The 22,595-nt window shown below is 43.4% G+C and overlaps 1 protein-coding gene across 1 annotated transcript in view; it reads right to left on the bottom strand.

The window, feature by feature from the left end:
* The window catches only part of COL8A1 (collagen, type VIII, alpha 1), a 39,406-nt gene that overhangs the window by 2,051 nt on the left and 14,760 nt on the right, over positions 1-22,595 (bottom strand). The window contains 3 exon segments of the mRNA XM_015410675.1: position 1; positions 3-117; positions 1,376-1,697. The exon segment at position 1 is cut by the window's left edge and continues 2,051 nt beyond it. Of these exon segments, the coding sequence (XP_015266161.1) occupies position 1; positions 3-117; positions 1,376-1,694 (435 nt within the window). The 5' untranslated portion in view covers positions 1,695-1,697.

The following is a 22,595-nucleotide window of genomic DNA, read 5'->3' as shown; positions in this document are numbered from 1 at the left end:
GTTTTCCTTTGGCTCCTGGCACTCCATGTCCTGGTATCCCTGGAGGTCCAGTGGGCCCTCTTGGTCCAGGCTCCCCAGGAGGACCACGCTCTCCTCTCAAACCAATTGATGGGATTTCTGTTTCATAAAAGGAGAGAAGGAGAGAGAGAGAAATATGTGATAAGTCATTGAAATCACTTAGGTGCTTGCAAGCAGAATGGATTGATCAAGATATTGACTGGGTTTGCTGGAAGCGCAGAAAATGCCAACTGGAGTTTCTGAATAACAACGTAATTCCAAAGCACTGCCACATTGCCATTTTAATAGCTTCCTGTTGCATATCCCAAACTGTAGTTTTCTACAGCTTCAAGGACATATTTTTGTAACATATTCTTAATATGGAGGATCCTAAGAACAGATTCCTGGGAGTGAGCACCGTTGAGTAGATCTGAGTAGGACTCTGAGTAGACCTGTTTGGGACTGCACTGTATGTTTTTAAATATTTCAAAATCTAGACAAAGTCAACCAAATCAAAGGAATTGCTGAATGGGTCATGAGAGGAGTTTGGACTCCCTTCTCCAAACTGCACAGTATACTTGTGGTATAAGCACTGGGAGAGCTATTATTGGGCATCTTCCCTACAAACAGATATGAAAGCAGGACTGATAAAATCAGACACCCTCCCATAGCAATTACCCAATTACAGTCGTCATTATGAACTGAGAACAATGGTGCAAAATGCTGATAACTGACCAATACTGACCTATACAAACTTTTTAATGTTTTGGCTGAAAAACAACCCATGAATGAATTAATTTTTCAGGAATAGAATTTCCAGTCCAATGTGAAGTTGTTCTCAGAAGATGAGTGTGGCTTGAACTTAACTATATAGTTCCCTATTGATTTGTTGTCCATCTTACATTTCCAACAGCATCAAGTATCCTTCCCTAGTAAAGGTATGTGGACTCCTTACATTAGAATTCATTTTAAATGACGGATCTCGACAATCACAATCTTGACTTTGTAACATCTAAGGATTAAAGAGTACTGGCCTCTTGTTTTTATGGCCTATGTTTCAAGTGAACCTATTTTAAGTAATTAGTTAACCAGTCCATTGATCAAATAATTAAATTCAAATACATTTATGAAGTGCAAAATTTCCATTCAGGATCTGAAAGGGAGAGAGTGTCCTGATGGGAAGAGGAAACAGTAAAAGGAATTTCTCACAGTCAGAAAGAAATCTGATCTTTCATCAGTCTGATATATAAGAAAGAATCAAAGTCCACGTTTTTTAAAAGAAATCAATTCAAGGTTTTAATACAATGTTTTAGGATTATACGTGGGTACAAGAGTAGGAGACAGCGGGATGGAAGAATGCACCACTTGCCAATATTACCTTTCTGTTTCTTTGAAATCCTCTCCTTGCCAAGCATAGGTAGTGGTGGGATTTCTTTCAAAAACTGAGGGATATATTCTTTCCCGTATGGCATGGGTGGTGGCCCCTCCTTGCCCATGCGCTGCAGTGGAATGCCATCTTTGCCCATTGGCATGTGAGGTACTTGTTGTCCTTGTTGGCCAAGGGCTTGGTACTGTGGGACTTGGGGAGGCATCTGCTTGATCCCATAATAAGCACCAGCTTGAGTTGATCTCAGTAGCCCAATGTAAATGGTTACAACCACCACCAATAGCCAAGTTGGTGCTAGCAGCACAGCCATATCCTGCAAAAAAGAAAGGAAGAACCGGTGTAGCAAGAATAGATATGGCATATAAGGTCATCCATGGTACAAATCAGCCAAGAGGAAAGCACTCTTCTGGTAAATTGATGTTTCCTTCCAGTGAACATCCATTTCAGGTGTTCTGCGAGAATGGAAATTCTGAAGCACTGCTGCAGTGGGCTATCTTGTCCAAAACTGGACCAGCAATTCCTTTGGGCAACATTTCTACTCCTCAGTGAATGTAGGAGGGGTTCCTGTTTATACTTTTTAATCAGGGGTGGAAATGTTTAAAGATGTATAGTTGCACAACACCTAATGGGCCTGCGTTTCAGGAAACGTTTGTACAAGCTGCACTCTATTTTCAATGGAATCCTATTAAGGACCAGTTGTAGGGAACAGAGATTCTCATTCAACTGACACTTGCTTTCTCGTGAACAGACAATGCTAAGACCAGTGAACCTGCTCATGAGTAAGCACCTTAGACTGCTACTCACAGTCTAACCTGACAACCTGCAGCGCAATTTTACAGAGTTAACTTCAATTACATCAATGAACCCTGAAAAATGTACTGTTCCTTAGGATGGCACTGTTGACGTGCTTCCTTGAAGCATTTTGGCAAGGAAGGTTTAAACCCAATGTTTGAAAACAGCCTTCCCCAGTCAGTAGATTCCAGCTTTCCATCAGGAATCATAGAAGGACACACTAAGCCCTGTTGGTATTTTTTATTTCAGGTTAAATCTGTATGCCTCCTGCTCTTTTTTGAAGCAGCTCAGCATAACACACATTTTCACTGTTTTTTTATCATGTCATAAAAGAAAAAAATGTAGATTGGGTTGGACAGCTTCTGAAAAATTTGTTTTCCATCTATCAATGAACAATACCTAGTTTCTCACAAATCTGTCAGACTGAGGTTTATCAATTTCCCTTCCATAAAGAGTGCTGCCATGCATATTTCCTTACATTATTCCATAATCATTACTGGAGTTTTAGTTTTCCATAGCTTCTCTGTACACATTCTAGCTGCAGTAATCAGGGTTCTACCTACTTCTGCATTATCAGTGCCAACGTGATTTTTCAAATACTCCAACAGAAAACCCTTAGATTCCAAAGGTAACTCTTAACTGATAATTTCCTGAATTGATGCCAGAATTTCTTTCCAAAATGACATGACTGATGAGCATTCCTAAAACATATGTAAAGTACTCACTCTTAGGGTGTGACAATGTCTACAATCTGCCTGATATGAATTATAAATACGCTTCAATCTTAATGACATCAGATACCATCTTAATTTTTATTTATAAAAGCTTTCTTGCATACAGACAATAATATTCCCAAGCTCATTCTTACTCCTGTTATAAGATAGGGCTCCAGATATCTTTTCCCCATTTATCATTAGTGTGTTTATTCTGCAACATTTGACATACTTTATTAATCAGTCCTTTGTATATAGTACACATTAATAAAATTTCAAATTCAGATTTATTCAACAAGAATTTGGATAATATGATTTACATTATAGGGTTGTCTCATTATACAACAATTCTGAGTCTGTGGCCACACTGGAAGCTTGGAGTGATTTAGCTGCACCTCTATTTGCAGTGGTTTAAATAGTTGTGGGAAGTTTTGATCAGACATCCCACTCTGAACCAGCTTCACTGCACATTCGCCCCATGGTCGATGATTGAGATTGTTGCGGCATCCTTCTTTTGCCTTTCACCCACGCGTATCAGCATGTATCCAAAGCCCCGGCTCCTTTTTGACAGCTCCACAATCCCTCTGCCAAGTACTCTGGCCCCTCTCAGCCTCCTTCCCTTCGCCTCTCTTCTTTAGAATACATGGGGGTGTGTTAAAGTGCAGATTTACATGACAGTAGTCCCATTGACTTCAGTGCATTTACCCTTGTGTCAATCATGGGATGCTCTCAAACAGCAACTCTGATGCAGAAACAGGAGAGAGGGTTTTTTGGGGGGATTTATCAGTTGAAAACAACTCCCAGAATGACTACATGGCTGTGGTGATTGACAACGCCAGGGGTGATTATGCACTTATGTGCACATAGCTACCTGATTTTAAAAAAAAAACCAACAACAACCAAAGGAGGCAAAAGTGGAAAGGAAGGTTCAGACTTCTCAAATGGCTTGACTTTGCAACAGGGGAGTTCAGATGTCGGGAAATGTGGGGTGAGCTGGCATACGTAAAGACCAGACTTTTTCCCCTTGTGTCGGCAAACTCTGCTTCCAGAATGCACCAGACTTGGGTGATGATGACTGGGGCATGGAAGGCAGATGCTGTTGTCTGATTGTGCTGTTTACATCCACAGGGTACCGCAACAATATCAGCATGAACTGCTTGTGTAACCACAGCCTGAGATACTTTTCGGCTGAAGTATGTTGTGAAGTGCTTTGTCCTGATACAACATCTCCTTCAGCAGGTGGGAATTTATCTTTTTGAAATATTTATTTATGCCTTCATATTTATTTATTTGAAATATTTATGCCTTGCTTTATCACCTCAGGCACAAGGCATCTTGACACAAAAATAACATAGTCCATTAACAAGACAAAAACAACACACAGGTTAAAAACATGCAGATTGAAAATTATGCCAAATCTGCCAAAGCAGTTTGCCCTCTACTAAACGCCTTCTGAAATCAAACCTTCTTACACACCTTCCTCAGCATGCTTTTCTTCACATTTTGGTAAGCCATTTCAGAGGACTGGCCCTACCATAGAAAGGCCACTGATCTAACGGTTGCCATTTGGGCAGGCCTTGGACAAGGTCCCAATGGGAGAAGGCTGACTGAAGAATGTACATAAGAACATAAGAGACGCCAATGTTGGATCAGGCCAAAGGCCCATCCAGTCCAACACTCTGTGTCACACAGTGGCCAGAAATACCAGTGCCATCAGGAGGTCCAGCAGTGGGGCCAGGACATTAGAAGCCCTCCCACTGTTGACCCCCCCCCAAGCACCAAGAAGACAGAGCATCACTTGCCCCAGATGTAACTGGTGCATGGGCGTACACTAGAAGAAGTGGATTAGTCGGGTTAGAATGGATAAAAGGAAGTACTTCTTCACCCAAAGAGTGAATTGGAACACTTGGAATTCACTGCCACAGGAAGTGGTGGTGGCTACAAGCATGGACGGCTTCAAAAGGGAATTGGATAAGCATATGGAGCAGAGGTCCATCAGTGGCTATTAGCCACAAGGTATAGATAGGGACTCTGGGGCAAGTGATGCTCTGTCATCTTGGTGCTTGGGGGGGGTCAACAGTGGGATGGCTTCTGGTGTCCTGGCCCCACTGGTGGACCTCCTGATGGCACTGGTATTTCTGGCCACTGTGTGATACAGAGTGTTGGACTGGATGGGCCTTTGGCCTGATCCAACATTGGCATCTCTTATGTTCTTATGTTCTTAAGTATGAGGGATCTAGGCCACAAAAGTCTTTCAAGATAAACACTTTGAACTGGGACTAGAAGCAAACATATAACCACTAAGTAAAATGCTAATTAAAGCAAGCCACAATGGGTTTTGAGGCACCTCATAGAGGGACAGTTCCCTGGGGTGCTCAGGGAAGCAGTAGTCCACCCTCTCCTGAAGAAACCATCTTTGGATCCAGCTGAATTGGCCAACTACCGGCCAGTCTCCAATTTGCCCTATTTGGGCAAAATAATAGGGTGGTGGTGATCCAGCTACAGAGCTTTTTGGATGATGCTTCCATCTTAGACCCCTTCCAGTCCAGTTTTCGCCCTGGGCATGGGACAGAGATGGCACTGGTCACCCTCATGGATGACCTCCGGAGGCATCTGGATCAGGGTGGCTCAGCAGTACTGTTGCTGTTGGACCTGTTGGCGGTGTTCGAGACGGTTGACCATCAGTTACTGATCCACCACCTCACCGACATAGGAATTCAGGGGCTTTCCCTGCAATGGATCGCTTCCTTTCTCCAAGACATTGCATTGGCTGCCAATAGCATACTGAATTCACTTCAAAGTGCTGGTTCTTACCTTTAAAGCCCTATATGGCCAGGGTCCAACATACCGGAGGGTCTACCTTTCCCCATACATACCCCAGAGAGCACTATGGTCGGAGGGCTCAAAATCGACTGGCCCTCCTGGGTCCCAAGGACACCAGGCTGGCTACTACCAGGGCCAGGGCCTTCTCAGTGGTGGCTCTATACTGGTGGAACGAGCTCTCAGAAGAGATCAGGGCCCTGCAGGATCTTTTACAGTTCCACCAGGCCTTCAGCTAAGGAGCCACCGCCACTATTACCACCAACAATCCCAATTACAGAGCCCTGGCCCTTGGCTTTGACATCTACAGCCTGCGCTGCCGCTTGTATCAGGAAAATCATGGAGCAGAACATTTAATTAGACCTTGCATGCACTCATATCACCAGCACTTTATGATACCAACTTGTTTTAATTGAACTGTTTTTAGATGATTTTATGTGGATTTTAGCTGTTATTTATGTATCAAACTGTGTAAGCTGCCCTGAGCCTGCTTCACGGGGAGGGGTGTGTGTGTGGGTGTTAGAAATAAATAAATAAATAAATACTTACATGTACTTACTTACATGTTCCAAGCAACTGACCCCATATAGGAACCTCGCTGTTGCATTTCGTATTAACTGAAGCTTCTGAGATGTCTTCAAAGGTAGCCCCACACACAGAGTGTCAAAGTAGTCTAATGGCTAAGCACACAGAGCTGCCACGCAATCAAGATCCTTCTTGATCTTTTGGCAGCGTCTGATATGATTGACCACGAAGTGTTAACCCACCACCTCACCAATGCCAGGATATGGGGGCTTGCCTTGCAGTGGCTGACCTCCTTTTTTCAGGATCAGGGTGGCGCTCGGGGGGGGAGTTATCCCAGCAGCACCCACTAGAATGTGGTGTGCTGCAGGGAGCAATTCTCTTCCCCATGTTGTTCAACATCTATATGCATCCCCTCACCCAAATTATCTGGAGGTATGGGCTGGGTTGTCCCCAGTATGCGGATGATCTACTCTATCTACTGATGGACAGCCACCTGGACACAGCCCGAGGAGTTCTAGATGAGGCATTACAAGCTGTGGCTAGATGGTTGCAACAGAGCCAACTGAAGTTAAATCCACCGAAGACAGAGGTCCTGCACCTGAGTCGCAGGGGACTGAATCAGGGAATCAGGCTCCCAACCTTCAATGGGGCTCCGTTGGTGCCAATGTTGAGGGTGAAGAACCTGGATGTGTTCCTGGATGCCTCCCTATCTATGGAGGCCCAGGTCACTGCCACTGACAGGTCTGCCTTTTTCCATCTAAGGCAGATCAGGCAGTTGGCCCCATATCACAGCCCCCAGAACATATTTACAGTGACTCATGCAATGGTCACTTCCAGACTGGATTATTGTAACTCTCTCTATGTGAGGCTGCCCTTGACTCTGCTCCGGAACTTGCAGCTAGTGCAGAACGTGGCAGCACAGGTGTTGACAGCGATGCCTGTGCGGGCTCATATCACCCAGTGCTGTGTGAACTGCACTGACTGCCTATTGGATTCCAGATTTGTTTCAAGGTGCTGGTGCTTATCTTTAAAGCCCTATACGGCCAGGGGCCAGCATAACTTCGAGACCACCTCTCCCCATATGAGCCCCGTAGGACATTGAAGTCCATGAATCAACATCTTCTGGCAGACCTTGCCCCCAGGGACGTCCTTTTTCGGCCCTGGCCCCTAACTGGTGGAATGAGCTCCCATATGAGATCAGGGCCCTGCAGGATTTACTACAGTTCTGCAGGGCCTGCAAGACGGAGCTCTTTCCCCGGGCTTTTGGTTGAGGTGGCGGATGTCCCTCCCTTTTCCTGGCCAACCTTCCACCAGTGGCGTGGTTCTAATTTGACATCGGGGCACCACTGCTATATTCAAATATGATTGACATCTGAACAGGTTATTTTACATGGTAGTTTGTGATTTTATGATCTGTGATTTTATGTTGTTTTAATCTGTTATTAAACAATTGTTTATGATTTTTTTAATCCCCGAGAGGGTATTTTTATTATTTTTTCATAAGACTATTAACTACAACGAAAAATAAAGGAAGGGGGACTACATCGAAGGATAAAGGAAAGATACCCACACTAACTAAAATCCCAAGAGTAGGACATCCTTTCCATGTTAATCTAAATGTTAGTAAGACAAGTGTTAGTGATACAATATACTTGTGAAGTTCTTGTTTAACACATCTTCTATATTAGTAAGTACTTCTTGAGCATCTTCTTTACTTCAAAGAGCAATTTACAGAGTCCTTCTGCCCTTACTTCGGTTTTCTATCCCTAAAGTCATACACCGTTTTCGTTGCTCCCACTCCCTCACAGAGTCCTCGTCCATTCCCGAAGTAGCAAAGTCACTTGACTTGGATTCTTTATCTTTAAGTTCTTCTTCCGGCCCAAGCTGACGTCTCAAAAATTCCTTAGCTTTGAAGATGGAGTCAATCTTCTCTCTTTTATCGTTGACTTTAAAAATTACACCTTCAGGAATCACCCACCTGTACTGAATTCCATTAGTTTGAAGAAATGAGATCAATTCCTTGTAGCCTTTCCTCTTTTGACGGATTTCAAATGGGATATCCTTTAAAGTCTTTATGATTGTGTTCCCAATTTTCAGGGGATTTGCCGAAGTTGCTTTTAATACCACATCTCTGGTCTGTCTTCTTGCAAATCTCACCACAATCTCTCCAGGCAGGTTATTTTTTCTGATATAATTAGAGTATGCCCAATAGGCAGCCTCCATGTATTTTACTATTTCATCGGCTGATATACCTGTTACTGGAGCGATGATCTCTCCCAGAGTCTTCTTTAAATCTTCTTTTTCAATTTCAGGCACCCCCTGAAATCTGAGAGTCATGTTAGCTTTTTCCATTTGAAGCTGTAACAAACACGTTTCCTGAAGTTTTTGTGTTGTTTCCACATCCGTCACTCTTTTCTTCATCTTCTTATTTGCGATATCCATCTCTGTAATTTTCACAGTTGCATGCTCCACTTTCTTCTCCGTTTCTGCCAGCTGGCGCTGCTGCAGAGCAAAGTTTTGGTTTAGTGTGGCCAATTGCTGGTTAATACCGCCGAGTTGCTCCATTAGCGGCTTCAGCATATCCGCTAACAACTACGTCTGCTCTCTCTTCCGGTCTTGGGCTCTGACTGCCTGGTTTCGGTTTTAACTTTCCTCGGGAAGCCTCCATATTCCACTTTGTTTACACTTCCAAACCGCTATGCCAGGACTCGAAAGATTTGTCATTTCACTATCGGTACTCAAGTCTCTCAGAAAAAAACTCGCTGTTTATTTCCCCCCTTCCCCCTTCACTACTGAATATTAGAATCTTAGCACAGATAAAAAATGACACCTTATGGAGAACTTCCAGTGGGTCGATTGGCGATGGCGGTTGCTCTCCTCGATGCCCGAGGAGGCGACTAACACACCCTCGGCTTGGAGGGGGGGCACCTCAAGTGGCACCCCCAAGGAGCCCTGAAGGGTTCCAGGCCAGGGGGCTTTTGAGGGTGAGCCTCTTCGACGGCTTGATGCCGAAGAATAGAGGATTCCCTCCGCGCGGCTGGTCCAGCTGATGGGTGACCTTAGGGTACAAGCCAATCTAACTGGGACAAGCGCAGGAGATCAAGCGGAATAGCGTATGAAGAGAGCAGGGTCAAGATATGACCAACAATGAACGTGAGTTCGAAATAAACTTACTATTTTACTAAAACGGAGTACCTCCCCCCCATGGGAAAAGCGGTGTGTAAGGAGGGACGCCTCCTAAGCACATGATTGTTTATTATATTGATGTAAACCACCCTGAGCCCGCTTGCGGGGAGGGCAGTATATGAATCAAATAAATAACCAAATTAACAACAACTATGTGTGTGTTCAGTGCTGTCAAGTCGTTTCTGACTTATGGTAACCCTATGAATTAATGACCTCAAAAGTGTTCTATCATTAGCAGCCTTACTCATGTCCTGCAAACAGAGGGCCATGGTTTCCTTGACTGAGTCAGTCCATCTCATCCATCCACACCTTTTCTGTTGGCTTCAACATTTCTTAGCATTATTGTCTTTTCCAGTGACTCTTGTTTTCTTATAACATGACCAAAGTAGGATAGCCTCAGTTTGGTCATTTTAGCATCTAGGGAGAGTTCAGGCTTGATTTGATCTAGAACCCACCTATTTGTCGGTAACTGTAATACTCTGCAATTGGATTCTGCAGTACCGTTCTGCTAGTGGTAGCACTGTCCCCTACATCAGTAAAAGGCTACTTATGGTGGGGGAAGGTGCCACTGTTGCTGGAACAGCTCTGCAAAATCCAAGCCTCAGAGAGCATGAACTATGGGTGTGTACAAGCAGAGTGGTTCTGAACTCTATAGTGAATGTTCTATGAATATCAGAGTTCCTACAAAGCTTTGGATGAGCCTTGATTCACAATATGAAAATTATACATAAGAAAATGAAATTTGTTCTGATAGTTACAAGGATAAAATGAAGGAGAGGAAAGTCATGTACTACTGTCCTGAGGGTGAGTGTCTTAGTCTTCAGAAAGGCTGATTTATACATTTCATTGCAACCACTTTGCAAATGCATGTTTTAACCTACTGGTGTGATTCTGATGTAACCTGACTTTATTTAACCACATGATTACACTACACTGAGGTCGTTTTTTGTCAGGAACTGAACTGATCTGGCCATCTCTAGTGGCAAGGTGGAGAAACAGGAAGGAGAATGGAAATAAAGACAGTATCAAGGGCAGATGAGGTGAATTGATTCCCATTTCTCACAAGGTTCCTAGTGGAATAGAAGGAGTAGAAGTTCCTTTGTTGACATCTAGCTGACAGATTGATGCCAATAGTAAGGATGGACTTCAGTCTGCACATTTCCCATTACACCCTTCCATAATATTGTAATTTTCTGCCCTGATTATGCTCTTTACATCCCCACAACAGACACCCTGTGAGGTAGGTGGGGCTGAGAGAGCTGTTTCTAGAACTGCTCGTGAGAGAACAGCTCTGAGAGAATTTATGACTGACTTAAGGTCACACCATTAGCTGCATGTGAAGAAGTGGGGAATCAGACCTGGTTCTTACAGATTAGAGTCCACGCTCCTAACCAGTAGACCAAACTGGCTCTCAGCACATCAGTATAATGCTATGTCTTATGGTATAACAGGATGGTGTCTCCCTAACTGCCAACATAGAGGACTATAGCAGCTACATCAGTGCCAACCATAATTGGTACCACTGGTTCTCAAATTGTAGTCATCAGAGAGTCCTCCCCCATTTAGATTTACTTTTTTCACAGAGTCCCCATTCAGATTACACAACAGAATCTGCATTTAGGAACCAATTCCCAAACACAAGAACAAGTGCCAGCATTGTTCATTGTTGTTTCTTCCTCAACATACAAGAACTTACACACAGGAAAACACCACGACCCATATTTTATCCTTAGGATGCCATTCCTAAATCCAACATATATCAAGAAGTCCTGAAATGCTTAAGTATGGTGGTAGATAAAAGCCATATAATATTATTCTTGTGTGTGATTGTCTGTTGTGATCCCATGGTTTTATGGGCTGATATCCTGCCACAAAATACTTTCTTACCCACTTCTTTCTAAAACTAGCAAAACATGGAATTGGCCTGCCTTTCGCTCTCTTTGATGCAGCACCCACTGTGTTTTCTTTGTCCTCGCTTTCATGCTGCTTTATGGCTGATCTTCCTGCAGAAAAGCAAAGCACTCTTGACTTTTGCATGTTGCACCTGAACGTGTGCCATGTACAGTATTTCAGTGCACTGTACTTTGATGATTCTGTCCAAGAGAGGGAAAGGGCAATGGTATCTCTTATTTTCTTTGCTTTGTATTAATTTTATAGCTTGTTAGAAATGCCAAATCCCAATCCAAGGGGAAATATTGAAGCCATGAAAAACGTCTTTACAATATTTGTCTTGAAAAAGACTCCAACCATTTTAGACCATTTTTATTGGAAAGTGGATTTTTTTTCCATTGCAAAGCAAGAATCCGGTCTTGTGCATGTACTCCCTCCAAAATTGGAAGAATGTGTGCCAGGTCAATAACGGAAATGAAGTGCCTGGACCCACCCAAATGGGGGGGGGATGCAGTAATTTGGGGGAGAAAGGCTCTTTTACTTTCCTGGGAGAAATACATGAGAACAGAAATGATACAGTTGTTCCTTAAAGATGATGCTGATGCTGATACCAGTGTGGTACAGGTGTTAGTCAGATCTTGGGTGAATGGCTGACCTTGGACCAGTCACTCTTTCTCTCAGCCTAATTTACCTCACATGGTTATTGTTGTGAAGATAAAATGATAGAGAGGAGAATGGTGCTACATACCACTTTGGGTCTCCAGTGGGGTGAAAAGCAGGGCAAGAAATAATAGGCATTTCTATGGTGCAGTAGAGACTTCAAAGCACTTAGAAACATGAAGGTGGAAAGGACCTCAAAGGTCAGATACATTGGGGGATTTCACATTACCCATTTTCACCCTGTTTCAAGCCGGTAATGATCCGTTTTGAAGTGAACCAGTATAGGGCTGCCATTTCACACATGGCTTTCCCCTTCCGGTAAAGAGCTGGATCTCAAGCGGTTTGCCATTTCAGACTGCACCGCTTTTTCCCGCTTTTCCCCCGCCGTCTTTCACATGTGTGGGCGATCTCCGGCTTTTTTTTTTGAACGTTCACTTTAGAGCGCTATAGCAGTATAAGAAAACACTCCATGCATTCCAATGGGATTGATATAATGCTATTCCGTTATAACATTTGCTTTATAATGCTATAAAGCAAATGTTCAAAAAAAATAAGCCAGAGATCGCCCGCGCGGGCGAAAAACGGCAGGAAAAAGCACATCGGAACCGGGAGAGGAAACTGAGGAGTACTTGGAAGCGGTTGACAGGTAAAACGCTTCAGCCCCTTTTCCTAAACGGGACAGAAGCGATTATGTATGAAATGACAAAGATATTCCGGAAGGGAACCGGTTCTCAAATGGTTCTGTCTGAAATGACAGACCAGAAACTGTTTGGGAACCGTTCCTCTTCCGGAATATATCGCCTGTCTGAAATTCCTCATTGTCTCACAGTACTTCTATAAGATAGATCAAAATTATCATCATCTCTGTACTGAAGCAGGGGATAAAGGTGAAAGATGTTGGCTTGCCTACATCTGCCTCATGGTAGGAACCAAATGAAGCTCCCTTCAATGTTTGGATATGAATAAGCCACTCATTTTGACTTTTTTTCTCATGGTGGTGCTATGTCTGTGGCTGTACTCTGCCTTTCAGTTTTTCCTTCCCCATTGCTACTCTTTGGTATAGTGTAGCCAGTTTGTTGTAGTGGTTAATTTTAGCTTTTGCTGTTTTAATCTGTTTGTTTTTATCGCACTTTGTGCCTGTAAGCCGCCCTGAGCCTGCATGCGGGGAGGGCGGGATATAAATGGAAATAAATAAATAAATAAATAAATTAAGAGCAGCAGACTCTAATCTGGAGAACAAGGTTTGATTCCCCACTCCTCCACATGCAGCTGCTGGGTGACCCTGGGTCAGTCAAAGTTTCTGCAGAGCTGTCTTCTCCAGAGCAGTTGTCTCAGAGCTTTCTCAGCCCCATCTACCTCACAGAGTGTCTGTTGTGGGGAGAGGAAGCGAAGGAGATTGTAAGCCCTCTGAGACTCCAAGTGAAGGGTGGGGTATAAATACAATCTCCTCCTCCTCCTCTTATATTTCTGTTTCCATCAAGTGGTGAGAGAGAAGGACATGACAGCAAAGGTGAATGACATAGCAGAACGGATCCAGCAGACTTACTGTCAAACCAGAACACTTTGTATTACACCATGTCATATGACTGCCAACCAGCCTGCAGAAAAATGTCCTGTCCTTTTAATAGAGGCTCTATTAAATGGACTTCACATTCCACGTAAAGCAGGAAGGGTTTTAAAACAGAAATGAAGCAGCAGGTAAAAGGAGCATAAACCCATGCCCTCTTGTACCTTAGCTCCTTGTGTAAAGCATTTAATGTTCTCTAAGCAAGCAAGTGTATCAGTTCCTAGATGGATATCAGTAAGTAAGTCACATCAGGTAAGAGCTGGAAGAAAAATTCTGAAATGAACACACCCAGGGGTGATTTTGTAGAAAAAGAGCTGCAGGAGCTCATTAGCATAAGGTATGCTAATGAGCTACTAGGCTATTAGCATAATAGATCATTAGCCTATGTCACACCCCCTGACATCACCAGAAGTGATGTAAAAGAGAGGGAAGGGAAGAAGGAGGGAAAGGAGGAAAAAAGAGAAGAGAATAAGGTAGGAAAGAAAGAGAGAAGGGAAGAAGGAAGGAAAGAGGAAAAGGAGAGAGAAAGAGAGAAAGAAGAGGAAAGGAGAGAAGAAAAGGAGGAAAAGAGATGGGGAGAGGGAGGGGGCTCTCCCACCCTCCCATCAAGCCCCCCACCCCACCCCTGCAGATCCCTCACGTGGATCCCTCACTTACCGCGATCAAGGCCTCCCCCGGGCTGCAGCGCTTTGGCATGGGGAGCTGGGGGCGGGGCTTGCCGCCACCGCCATTTGCTTCTCAATCATTGCATACCTTCTGTTATCCTTTTGACTTGACTCTACCCTTGATCTTTTTACCTCTCACTCAAAACACTGTGACACATATACCCACAGACTGGGTAACAAGTAGTTTATTGCCTTCCCTTGGTGGAGGGAGAAAAAAAAGAAAAGATGGAGGTGGGATAGAAACAGCACCAAAGCCTCAAAGGTAAACTCTGGAAGTTTCATTAAGAACTGAGCTGGAACTAAGGTACACTTGCTAAGGTAGCAGAGGGCGCATCAGCTTGTAGTTTTCTCTCAAGTACTGGGTATATTTGCAGTTTTGCTTGTAGGAAACAAAGGCATTCATAACTTTTAACTGACATAAATATGTCAAATATTGCAATTATATATTGTTAAAGTGGTAAAATTAGTTTGGGCTTGAAGGGTCAATAAGTATTGCACATATTTCAGTTTTCCCCCAAATTCCCCTCCCCCTCCCCAAAACAAGTTTTTAGAAATTTTACATTTCTAGGCCTGCTCTGCAGGGGAAATTTTAATAGCACATGAAAGGAGGCTCATTTGGGTGAGTCCTACAATTTTTGAGAATTTCATCCTGATTGGATGGGGGAAAATATTTGCGGTGCTGTCCTTAGCCAAGTTACATCCTTCTAAGATGACTGAAGTCAGTGGGCTTGGAATGGTTTAACTCTGCTTAGGATGGCACCATTACAGCTAGAGATATATTGGAGGAGCTTTCTCCTATCTCTTAAATAATGGGAGGGGGCTCCTTTGGCGAAGGGGTAAAATATTTTAGCTCTGATCATATTAAAATCCTGCTTTAAAAGTTCTGGTGGTTGTACTGAAATCCATAATGGTTTTGATAACTCTAATACAGGTTTAACTTGGAGGACAATGTGTTATGTCCTGTCTAAAAGATCCATTCATGCAAAGGGAGGGGATAATTTTTGCCAATTCTCCCCTCCTGTAGCAACCCAACACCTCTCCCCCATGCTGCTTCTGAGGGTCTACTATTCCCCAAGGGTAGCAACTGGGGGGCAATTTCAATGGGGGACGGGACGGGTGGGAAGTTACACTTCTGTGGATGGATGTTGTATAGAGGATTCAACCCAATGTGTTCACTGTTGTCAAAAGTACTTCAGTGAACATTGAGCATTCCCACATGATAATTCTCATGATACTTTAATCCTTTTGTACTAGGAGAGATATGTATTAGGATTTCATTTTCCTCCTGTTTGTTTTCCTTTAGTTTGCTATACCAATAAAGGTGGTGGTGGTGGTTGTTGTTAATCCTTTTGTACTAAATAATTGCAGTATTGCAATATTTTTTCCAGGATCATACCCAGTCGTGTTCATGTCCAGAATTTGGAAAGACCTCTGCCAATCAGAGTAGTCAACTGTGACAATGGGCTGACACAGTATTTCTATCAGAGCAATCCTAAGAACACTTTCCCAGGATTTAGCCCATTTGATCAGATGTATTTTGAAGAGATTTCCAAGTAGAACTGTTTAGGATTGCTCTCTCAGTTCCTATGCTCATAGTAATCCGTGCATACCAAGCCATCTCTTGTAATCTCTTACCAAGGTGCTACATAAACAAAGCATGTTTATGAATGTACAGTTTATGAACACACCTATGAGGCATAAAGACTACAAAATACGGCTGCAGTGTGACCTAGACTGAAGCATGCACTAAACTCTGTGCATTGGCCACAACAAAAATCTATACACATGAATAACAAACTTTTTTGATCTTAGTTCATGTGAGATGATGTAGAGTATAAGCATTATGCCCATCTATAATTTACGTTATATAAAAGTGTGTGTCAAATCTGCCCTGTTGAAATCTATTAAAATCTCATTGACTTGTTTTGTTTTCTGTTCTAACATCAAGTTTATGAATGAGAAATCCATACAATGGGTCAAACACTGACATTTAGAGTAGGGCTGGCTGATTCTTAGTTCCCAAAGAAAGCCAGAAACACACACAGGTCCCGTTTCCTTACAGTTTTAATTTATTCACAAAATCAATTGATCACACTTCAAAAGGACTACAAATTTATCTGGAAGTGGAAATGTCAAGAGAAACGTCTGCTCCCATCATTCACTGCAAGGCAAAGCACAATGGCCACCAGCAGCCAGCCTGATTCATACCTGAAGCCCAGTCTGTTTCTTCTTGGCTTTCTAAGAGGCTCTGTCTGCCAAGTGTCAACACTACTACCAAGCCTATAAATCTTTGAGATGATTTTTGTTTGGAATTCTCCTGCCGTCCTGATGAGGAACTAATGGGGCTGCAGAATTTCTCTGGTAGATGCAAAAGCTAACTGAGTTTAAAGTAGGGCTGGCTGATTCTTAGTCCCCAAAGAAAGCCAGAAACACACACACACAGGTCCCGTTTCCTTACAGTTTTAATTTATTCACAAAATCAATTGATCACACTTCAAAAGGACTACAAATTTATCTGGAAGTGGAAATGTCAAGAGAAACGTCTGCTCCCATCATTCACTGCAAGGCAAAGCACAATGGCCACCAGCAGCCAGCCTGATTCATACCTGAAGCCCAGTCTGTTTCTTCTTGGCTTTCTAAGAGGCTCTGTCTGCCAAGTGTCAACACTACTACCAAGCCTATAAATCTTTGAGATGATTTTTGTTTGGAATTCTCCTGCCGTCCTGATGAGGAACTAATGGGGCTGCAGAATTTCTCTGGTAGATGCAAAAGCTAACTGAGTTTTCTTCTCAAGCACTATTATTATTTTGTAATTGAAAATAAAGTTGAAATATAACCAAACACAGATGGTTTTGATATATTTTTGAGTGGTTCAACCAATGTATCCTTAGTTTGCCAAAGAACATGGCTAGGGTAAGCCATATCTTAGACCATATTATATTTTAACCAAAATTATTCATTATGTTGTATTGTTGGCTACGTACACTATAATATTGTGGGTTCTACCCAGGTACAAGAAAATTTGGCACCATTCAATAGTTTTGAACTTTTCTTTGCATTGAACTCCTTGAAAGGAGTCTGATATTTCAATAACCACAGTAGTCCAAAAGCTAGGCTTGGATTTCATAGAAAAGCTTGTTGGCATGAAACTTATTTCATGTAGAATACTGAGCAGTTGAGCTTCATGAAAACAAAGCAGACTTGTCCATCTGGTATTTTACAAAACTCTCCAGTGCTCTTTTAGCATACATACAGCTGAGGTGAACCAAGGCAGAAGCACAAAGAGCCAAGAAAAAATTTAATATCTAAGTGAGAGTGTAAAATTTAGATCTCAGAAGTGGTACTTGAAACACACTAAAATGGCAATGTCAAAAAGGGTGGGACTGAGACTTCTTTTTGAAGTCAGGAAGGAGGCAAAAAATAACAATCAGGGAACAGGCCAAAGAACATAACGCAACTCACCACTAAATGTTATCCAATGTGGCAGCAGCTGTTTTGCTCATGTTGCTCTGTAAAGTGCTATGTATGTAATTGATCTCCCACTCAATTGCTCACTCAATCAATAAGCCAGGTTCATTTGAGAGGCTGTGAATGTACTTCATTGATGAGGCAGCACATCTGGTTGAATTGCCCTACTAGTGTCCTTAAAGCCCAACCTTGGGACTTGTGAGCACTTTTGTAACTTCAAGAAAAAGTAGTGAGACCTACCACTAAATGGCTGCAAGTCTGGATACTTGGGAGAAATATTTTTGCTTCTCTGTGGGATCTGGGGAGGAAATCTACTATTTAAATATAGCCAAGTTTACATACCAAGAAGGATGAATACTGGATTATCCCAGTCCCCTCCTATTCAATTTTTGAAAGGGGCAGAGAAAACTCTCAGGTAATGACCGGAGCCTATTATAACTGAAATAAAGTGCAGTGGGTGATTTTCGTTACCATTGGAAAGACTTTGTGGGATCGGGGACTCTGACAGGAATCCAGTTGAAGTCAATACTGTGAAGTCCTAATAAGTTTGCATACAGTGGATTTGATTTGGTTGCACATGTGCATATATGAAGGTATTCTGGTCGAATGTGCTAGGAATGTACGATAGGTTTCCTTGCTGAGTTTGAAGGAGCATAAATCCTACATCCTTCCTTCCTCCTCCACCTCATCTTTCCTCAGCTCTTCCTGCATTGACTTTCGCTGTTTGCAGAAAGGGTCCTTCATCCCACACCCCTTCTGTAGATGGTGAAGTTGTCATTGTGGCAACTAGCAAAGTAGTTTCAAGCAAAGATGGGACCCAGTGTTTTGGTTGCTCCGCAAAAGCAATTTTGCCACGTTGGGGATAGTGCTGCTGATCAAACTGGAATTCAAAACAGTTTAAACTGTCTACAAATTAGAATTCATAAACCAGGATTCAACGGTACTTAAGAAACCTGTTTTGTGGCTTTCCTACTAGGCAAAGATAGCCATTTGGATGTTATGCTAAATCCAAGTGGTTGCATCTGTGTTGCATGCAGAAGTTCCAAGGCTCAGTCTTTGGCATCTACTGCTAAAACAATCAGGTAGAAGAGGAAGAGACTGGATTTATACCCTGCCCTTCACTACCCAAAGGAGTCTTACAATCTCCTTTCCCTTCCCCTCCCCACAACAGACACCCTGTGAGGTAGGTGGGGCTGAGAGAGCTCTGACAGAAATGGCTTTTTTTCAAGAACAGCTGTGCCAGAACTATGGCTTGCCCAAGGTCATCCAGCAGGTGCAAGTGGAGGAGTGGGGAATCAAACCCGGTTCTCCCAGATTAGAGTCCACGCACTTAACCACTACACCAAACTGGTTGGTGATCCTGAGCCATTGCCAGTCAGATTAGAAAATATTGACCATAATAGACCAATGAAGGCAACTTCATGTGATGTCTGAATGCAGGTTCTGTTTTGAAACCCATAATTTCCATTTTGAATAATGAAGGATGATTTCTTACATGGTGGCTCACTCAATATTTTTGTAAAATCCAAATAGATTGGATACATTGTTTTACTTTTATCCAAACAACACAGTCTTGGACAAGAGACAAATTAGTTTGATGTGAGGTACCTTTTGTGAACCCTCCATCTCTTATGATCTTTCCATTCTTTTTGTTCCTTTCTCAGATTTTGTTTTTACTGTTGTTAAAAACCTTCCAGACAAATAAGGCCCACTGGATTCCAAAAAACGTCCAACTAAAACCACAAACCAAGTGGAAGCTAATCAATCCTGTAGAAAAGACGTTCCTTTGTAAATTCTCTTCAACGACACAAAATCTCCAGAGAATACAATATTCTGAAAAAACACATTTGTTTGGGAGGAGAACATTTCAGACAAATGGCATTTATTGCGCCAAGAGACTAGAACTTTTAAAGCCTAGCCATACAGGTTAGATAAATACAATGTCAAAGGTTTGGCTTGTGGAAAATTTGCAAAGAATCTATTGTTCTCACAGAGTGAATATTGCAGATGTTGAAAAAATATTGTCATGCTTTTTGTTCAATGGGAAGAGGGGACATCTAAACTATGGAACCTCCATTGGGCAGGACACTGCAGATGAACGAAGACCCAGTTTTTGTTGTTGTTGTAACACTCTCAGCTCTTTCATCATGGGTCTAATTCAATTGTTTACAGTGAACCATGGCCATTAGGGAACCAGATAACTTTTATGTGACTGTTATACTGTGAAACCAAATTGAATCCCCATCCCTTTTATTGGCATGGTGTCTGTTTCGAGGAAGGCTTCAGTATGTCTGGCAGATGAACTGCAATCCTGCTGCAGAACTTTTGGGGTGTTCATGTTCCAGATAGTCAGTCTGTAACCACTTCATCACACAATCTCCATCATGAAAAACAGGTGCAAATAATTATCTCTGACCTGCATCAAAGCCAGAGCCACATCCCCACCTGCTTCTTCTAACACTACAGTGAATATATGACTGCTGGCTCTATATAAACATGGCACTGGAGCTCCAAGATAACTTCTGCTAATGGAAGGCGCTCCCCTGACTCTGCCCTCCTGCTGCAGCCACTTGACCGACCCACAACTCTTTTCTGGGGCCACAGGGGACCCAATCTGCAACAAACAGCATGAGGGACAAACTGGGGGTCTGCAGCAGGAATGGAGAATCAGTAAAAATCCCAGCCCAGGTTAATTCTGCCCATGGGGAGCTTCTTATCACTCAAGGAATTGAGTTTATAAAGTACTGCACAGTAAGTGTGGTACAACTTCCTTATTTAAAATGATGTTTCAGTTTTTATGGAGGATGCATAACAAATCAAAAAATAAAATATCCACACTTTGTCATTGCATCAACCAACGTTCTTCATTAATCCTGGAAAGCTATTTTCCATGTTTTTTCTAAGGCTGCAGTCACACACACTAAATAATCCACTTTCAATGCACTTTCCTACTGGATTTTGCTAGTTCACACAGTAAAATCCAGTGGAAAAGTGCACTGAAAGTGGATTATTTAGTTTGTGTGCGACTGCAGGATAAGTGGGGAGCAATTCACTTCCATGAAAAGCCTTAGACAATCACATCCTTCATTTTGGTAAATATATGTTAAAACCTAGGCTAAAACCAACATAAAAAAACTTTTTGAACTCTTTAGATAGAAAACTGCCAAGCAGGATTGATACCCACCAATATTTTAAGACAACAAAACATTATCAACCTCTCTATTACTAATTTCAAAAATATGAATTCATAAATGAGTACTAGTGATCACAAACAAAAGTTGTTTATATATCTGTCTTTCCATCTCTCCATTTAAAACTTACTGCTTTAAGAAGAATACTGTACAGCACATGGGCTTGCAACATAAAAAACGATTATAATTCTCAACTATCTTTTGAAACAGTCAGATGTGAGTTGCCCAATTCAGATCAGGACCACAGCACCCATGGAGAAAGGGCTTCAGCCAGGGCCGGCTCACTCACTAGGCGAACTTAGGGCACCAAACTCGACCTGCCCCCCCGCCAAAGCCCCCCTGCCCCCGCCAAAAGCCCTGCATCTTCCTGGCCTGACCAGGTGACCGCCGCCATCACCGCCACCTCTGACTTGCTGGCAGTGGCCCTAGGGTGCCAAACTGCACATGGCCCCACCCCCGCCAAAAGGCAGGTGAGCGGCGGGAACCCAAAGCGCTGGAGTTCAGCCTCTTCTTCTCCCACCCACTGACAACATCACCGGAAGGCAGCAAGAAGTGTGCTGTGCTCCCGACCTCTTCACGCCAAGAACGCCCTGTGCGTCCAGCAAGCCCCGTCCCCAGCTCCATGCCCCCAAATGTGCTGCCCTTGCTCGTTGCTGTGGCCGCCACCAGCACCAGCCGGAAGGCAAGGAAGTTGGTGGGGGTGCGGGGTGGTGGTGGCGGTGGCTTTATCTCGGGGGTGGGCTGCAGGCGCTCAGGGCGCCTGCGGCCTGCCTGGCTAGCTGGGGTGGTTGGGAGAGGGACCCAGTCAGGCCATGCGGTTCCTTCCTCCCGACATGGCTCTTTAATATAAAAACCGTAGTGAGACTCTGGTGCCCCGGACGCCTTTTCGGAGGGTGGGAGAGTGCCCCAGCCAGGTCACAAAGTTCCTCCCTGATCAGTCGACCGTGGCTTTTCTCACTCAGCTGAAGCTGCCCAGTCCTCGTTAGCTTTCTGGTCGCGCTACTCCCTCTCTTCCTGGCCCGGCGCCAAGGAGGAGGGTTTTTCAAGGGGGGTTAATGGGGGAGGCTGTTTTTCAGGTGGGAGGGGGGAAAGGGGGATAGGAGAGCGCCTCTTTGGAACAGCGTGCTGGCAGCCTGTGCCCTTGCAGCCTGACTTTCCTTTCATCTTTTCATTTTGTCTTTCTCCCCCCACCAAGTCCCGTCTGCTGTGATTTTATCCCCATCATCTCAGCCTTCCTTCGCTCGCAGATAAAAAAGTTCTTTCACACCCTCCCATTCCTATTTCTCTCTCTCCCTCTCTCTCCTTCCATCTCCCTCTCTTTCCTTCCTTCCACCCCATCTTTCCTTCCCTTCTTTCTTCCTTCCACCTCCTTTCTTTCCTTCCTTCCACCCCCTTTCCTTCCTTCCCTCCACCCCCCTCTTTTTTCTTATGTTGTTCTTCATTCCTACATTTTATTTTTATAAAATCCTGTGAGGTAGGCCAGGCTGAGTGTGTGTGACTGGCCAAAGGTCACCCAGCAAGTTTCTGGAGCGGGATCTTGAGGAGACCTGTCCAAGATGGCAGTGTTACTCAAGTCTAAGGCTCAGTGGGCTATGGATGAGGGAGCTCTACATATAAATGTGCTATTTTGGGGTGAGGGAAGGCGTTTTGCAGGCGGCTTTTGTTTGGAGGGGGGGAAACTTTGAAAAGCTATGGGGCCCTGTGATTTCTAATTACGTCCGTTTTCGAAACACC

This window comes from Gekko japonicus, unplaced genomic scaffold (genome assembly GCF_001447785.1).
Source record: "Gekko japonicus isolate JY-2015 unplaced genomic scaffold, Gekko_japonicus_V1.1 scaffold241, whole genome shotgun sequence".
Lineage (NCBI taxonomy): Eukaryota > Metazoa > Chordata > Lepidosauria > Squamata > Gekkonidae > Gekko > Gekko japonicus.
Note: the sequence above shows the minus strand (reverse complement) of the source record. Positions and strands in the feature narration are given on the sequence as shown.